At 32.2% G+C, this 5,214-nt stretch overlaps 1 protein-coding gene across 1 annotated transcript; it reads left to right on the top strand.

Annotated features, from left to right (window-relative positions):
• Nucleotides 1-2,559: 2,559 nt before the first annotated feature.
• On the top strand, nucleotides 2,560-5,041 carry LOC111447809. The gene is made up of 2 exons (XM_023087156.1): nucleotides 2,560-2,723; nucleotides 4,104-5,041. Exons 1-2 carry the CDS (start codon nucleotides 2,682-2,684, stop codon nucleotides 4,809-4,811), a joined length of 750 nt encoding a protein of 249 aa, XP_022942924.1. The 5' UTR covers nucleotides 2,560-2,681; the 3' UTR covers nucleotides 4,812-5,041.
• Nucleotides 5,042-5,214: the final 173 nt, after the last annotated feature.

Consider the following 5,214-nt stretch of genomic DNA (forward strand, 5'->3'; position numbering starts at 1 on the left):
ATATATATATATATATATATATATATATATATATATATATATATTAAAATGTGATTTATTAAAAATTCAATAATTTGTATAATTGACTTTGTAGAACACTTGAAGTCGAGCGTGATATAAAAATCCAAAGAAAAAGCAATGAAGCGATGAATATAATCTAAAGTAGTTGAGATATGTCATATTTATATATATCATATATTAAAATATCATATGCATTTTTGTCTTTTTATTCGATCTAATTTAAATGCTTAGTTGGAAGGATAATAATATTTTAATTCCAATGTCTATAACAATCCATGCGACGGATGGGTCCTCTCTCCCCAATAATTTTCAACCTTGGTCCATTCATTTATTAAATTACCATCTTGGTATATGCATGAGTATTATTGCGTCATGAGATAAAAATTATTGGTTCATAATATTTAAATAATAATTTTTATTTCATGATAAACTAACGAGATTCAATGAAACGTTTATGTTAATCAGTGGAATCTTTCGTCTACCTATATTTTAGAAAAGAAAAAAAAAATTCATATTTTTTAAACTAAAACTAATTTAAATAACTCAAGTGGCCGATCACTATATACGTTCATTACAAAAATAAAAAATTCATATGTTTGCTTTTTTTAATATTAATTTTAGTATAGTTTGATGAATAACAACATAAAAAATATATTTATTTATTTTACTATTTTTTTAGTAAAAATACAATTAATTTATTTTAAGATACAAAATTTTTAATTAGCCATATATATATACCATTGGCAAGATAAAAAATATTTATTTATTTATTTTACTGTAAGTAAAAATACAATTAATGTATTTTAAGATTCAAAATTTTTAATTAGCCATATATATATATACCATTGGCACTCCAAAAATGGAATCATGATCTTAACATTGATTCCTTATTATCTTCATTAAAAATCACAATTGGGGAAAGATTCTTTATTTGTTATATATATATAATTAATTTTATTTTAGTCATATTCTTCACGTGCTTTAATTAATTTTTCATTTTTTTTTTATTTTCATCTCTCAATTCAAATTTTTTTTATTTAACTTTTACAAAACTTTATTATAAAAATTAGGGTTAGATCGGTATCATGTTAGATTTGTATCTTGTATTCGACACATTTAAAGATACAACATGCTATAATAATGTCTCAAAATTCAATTTTTTTTTGTATTTTTCTATCCGATCATTTTTAGTTTATTTATCTCATGTGACACAATTACGTTATATAAGTTTATTAAAATAAAATAAAAATAAAGTCATTAACTATAAAATTTAATAATTAATTTTTTTAAAAAAACTTATTTATTTAAAATAAGGGATGATTTACTTTATTAAATATTGGAGACTATCAACTCAAATTTGAAGTTTCGAAGCTAAGCTTTTTTTAGTTTATTATTTATAATCATTTTCATTAAATATCTATTTGGGACGGTTTAGAGAGATACTATTATTGGATAACATTTGATGAAGTTTGTTGCCCTCTGTTATTTACATATGTTCATCGTATTTATTTTAATTCTGTAAATATATATTATTGACCAATTTTTTAATCAATTGTTGGTACTAATCTGACTTATTTACTAGATCTATAATGCTAACTAACATCTCATCCTAATATTCTAATAGATCGTTAAGATCTGAAATATTCTAAAATATAACGTCAAATCTATTTTCAAATAAATTTAATAGACATTTTTGTTTCTCCAAATCTAACATTTTTTGTTTCAAAGTAAGTTGAGGAGAGATAATTGGGAAAAGATGAGAAGTTAGTGGAAAGAACGGGCTACCATTTTTTTTTTCTGTAATTATTTATTTATTTAAAGTTTCTATTTTCAAAATCAGACTCCGTTAATTGAATTGAGATTTAATATTGTACTAATAAGGTTAGATTGTGTTGTAAGATTAGTCAGAAGTGTACTAAAACCCACTTAGACACTCACTGATATCAAAAAAATAAAATTTAATACATGCATTTTTTCTATTAATCCAATGACATCTTCTAACCATCTCATTTTCGACTCTCTGTCTCCCTCTTAGCCATGTCGACTCCTTTGTCCATTCGCCACCATCTTGATTCTCTGTCTCTCTCACATTGACCAACAAGCGCCCTTGCAAGTAAGGTCATCTTGGCATCTTCCTCGAGCCCGTGAAGGTTAACCACTAACGGGAAAGATGGCTAACAATTTTTATGATAGAAATGTTGTGATTCCAAATCAATCATGAACGTATTGTAATTTATATGGTTTGTATACAATTTTTCTCCATCTCACCATTGCAACAATAGGATTTTCATCCATTTTTCTCCAGTGAATTGAAATTTTAAAAACGAGAATTGAGAACCGAACCGAGGAAAAACCAAACTGACGGTTTTTGTCTTTTATTCGACATTGGTTCGGTTCCTATTATAGCAAATCGATCGGTTCGGTTTTCGGTTTTTGGCCTAAAATCGAGCCGATATCATCAAGCTCAGACCAGGATTGTGATACACGCGCCAAAATGCAGCGTGAACGGGGAAATCCCTGATCCTCTTGATTATGATTACAGGCCATCCACCATTTTACCCATAAGAATATCAAAAAAGAGAGAATCATCGGCCATTGGAGGAGCTGCCCTCCTCTCCGAATCCTCCTCTATGGTTGAGCCTTGAAACCTACTCACAAATATGGCAGTTTCTCTGAATCTTCTCACCGGCTTCAACTCAACGGTATCGATCTCTTTACCCTCTTCAATATCTATGGAGGAATCTCCTCTTCTTTGAACTTCGAATGTGTAATTTCTTCTTGTAATTTTCTCTTTTCGAGTTCTGCATTCCATTATCGTTATTGTTTGTTTTGAATTTCTCTGCTCGAAAGTGTGTTTTACGATTGGTTTGGGAGAGAATATATCACTTCTTTGCGGCGATTTTGTTTGGATTTGGATGATAAATCGACCTAAACTCGAATATCAGTGAGAGTCGGAGAATTCAGTGTTCGGTATAGTGTTTCTGGTTCTGTGCTTTAGGTTTATTCGAGTTCAACACGATAATTCGAATTCCCATACTCTAGGAAAGAAAAGGAACTGGTCGCTGCTTTTTGAGAAATTCGAAGGTTTGAAATGAAATATTTCCTTTCTTAGAATCATCAATTTCTAATTTCCTTTCTTAGAATCATCAATTTCTATCTTCTTTTTGGCGGAGACTTCTTTTTTCCTTTTGGCTCTAAGTTTATAAACATTTACTGAATGATTGTACAAGAGCTTAGAAACCTCGGGAGTGCAAATCTTTATACTGCAAGCTTTGTTAACTAATCTGTGATATTATATAATTATGATGAGCTTGAGGATTCCTCGTCTTGATTGCGATGTTGTAGAGAGAATAGCCAAATCATGGAATTAGGATCCGAGAACTCCATCATTAGAACAATAAAGGAAACTCTCTCTGGAAATAAGTGAGGTGTCTCACCTTAGAATTGGCAGCACCGGAGCATTATCCTGAGGTGAAAGGGAAAATTGCAAAGAAAAGTTGATTTCTCAGCTTAGTTCTATTGGCCCTTTCAATTTCAAATCTATACACTCAATGGTTGCACTGTCTTTGAACAGCTAGTGATCTGTAGAGATTATGTCATCTTTCATTGCTATGATAAACTAGGAAGGGCATCTGGATTTCAAGCCTCAAGTTTCTGTCAGACTATATTCAGGAGAAAGGAGCCATAAAAACAACCTAGGGGCCACGGTAGAAGAAACCCAGTCGTAAAAGTTATCAAAGAAGATCCTTCCAAGCTTTAAGTTCGATTAGTATGATGGTTAACCCGAGCATAGTTAGCTAGTTAAAGAATATACTTTCGACCGAGCATAGTTAGCTAGTTAAAGAATATACTTTCGACCAAGTGGTTAAAGGTTTGGACCTAAACAAAAAGTTTGACTCACTAATGAGTTTTTCATACATGGCTTAGAAAATCAAGTACTGAACATTCATTTGAATTGTCACTGGGTCCATCTGATGCCTTGAAGCTTCCTCTCATGCCTGTTCATTTCTCTTTGTTCAGCTGCATTCAATTTGATCTTGGTGAATGTAGTTTCCTTAATTATGCCTATTGATATTCACCAGAAGTTGCAAGCCACTTACGAGAACATTTCGAGATCCACATTTCCGAAGGTCAGCAAATCGACATCCTTGTATGCAACGTGTGGCACAACAAGAGGAATTGCAAAGGAGAGAAGACAAAGACTGTCTCGCTCACTTGCAGCTACAGGCAGCAACCAGGTAGACACAGACACCAATGAGAAGAGTGCTGGAATTACTGGAAGATCTCCTTCTGATAACATTTCCTCAGCTGTGAGTCAATCGCCTTCAGATGAGAATAGAAATCCTCAACTAAATGTTAACAATGAGGAGTCTTCTTCTCAATCTTCTGAAGCTTCCAATGAACAAGTAATGTCTTCAGATGCAAGTTCATCTCCTGATCCACAATCCACAAGAAAATCTCCTCTAACTGCAAGAGAAAGACTAAGGGCAGCCCGTGTTCTTAGCCGTTACAACGAATCAAAGACCACCAAATCAGACATGGGCAGCAAAGTATTGGAAGCGTTACGAGAGAGTGATCGTGGGAAGAAAAGGTCGAGGCTTCCCGAAGCGCCTACTAATTTGTTCGACGACAGCAAGCGAGGGATGCCAAAAGCAGGCTTGACTTTTCAGTTCCCTGGGGGTTCAGATCTGTTCGTCATTGCCTTCTCGTTCGTTTTCATTAGCACAGTAATGTTTGCTACCACTTACATTGTGTGGAAAGTTGGTGCAATCCATTTTAATGAGTACTGAAGTGTTCTGCAAAGAGGTTAGTTCATTCTCTCTTAAAGCTGCCACTTGCTACAAATAATTCTTTGATCTCCCTCTATAATGAAACACTTGGATGCTCATATTTTGCTAGATCCCAGTCTCTAATGTTTTCATAGCCTTGAATGTACAGAAGCCTTTTGCTCGTTTTGATTTCTGTAATTTTGTTCGAGTTCTTCAACAGGAAATTACAATTGAAGCTCAACTTTGTGAATTCATTTGATTTCATCTGGAAAAACGTCATTTTCATCCTTACACTTTGTAATTTTTGTCTTGAGAAGTTCCTATTATATGTACTTGGTAATTTGGCCTTAAAACTTTTCAAAATGTTGTTAAATTGTATAAAAATTTATACAAAAGCTTCAAAAAAAAAAAAAAAAAAAAAAAA

The sequence above is a fragment of the Cucurbita moschata genome, unplaced genomic scaffold (assembly GCF_002738365.1).
Source record: "Cucurbita moschata cultivar Rifu unplaced genomic scaffold, Cmos_1.0 Cmo_Scf00009, whole genome shotgun sequence".
Taxonomy (NCBI): Eukaryota; Viridiplantae; Streptophyta; class Magnoliopsida; order Cucurbitales; family Cucurbitaceae; genus Cucurbita; species Cucurbita moschata.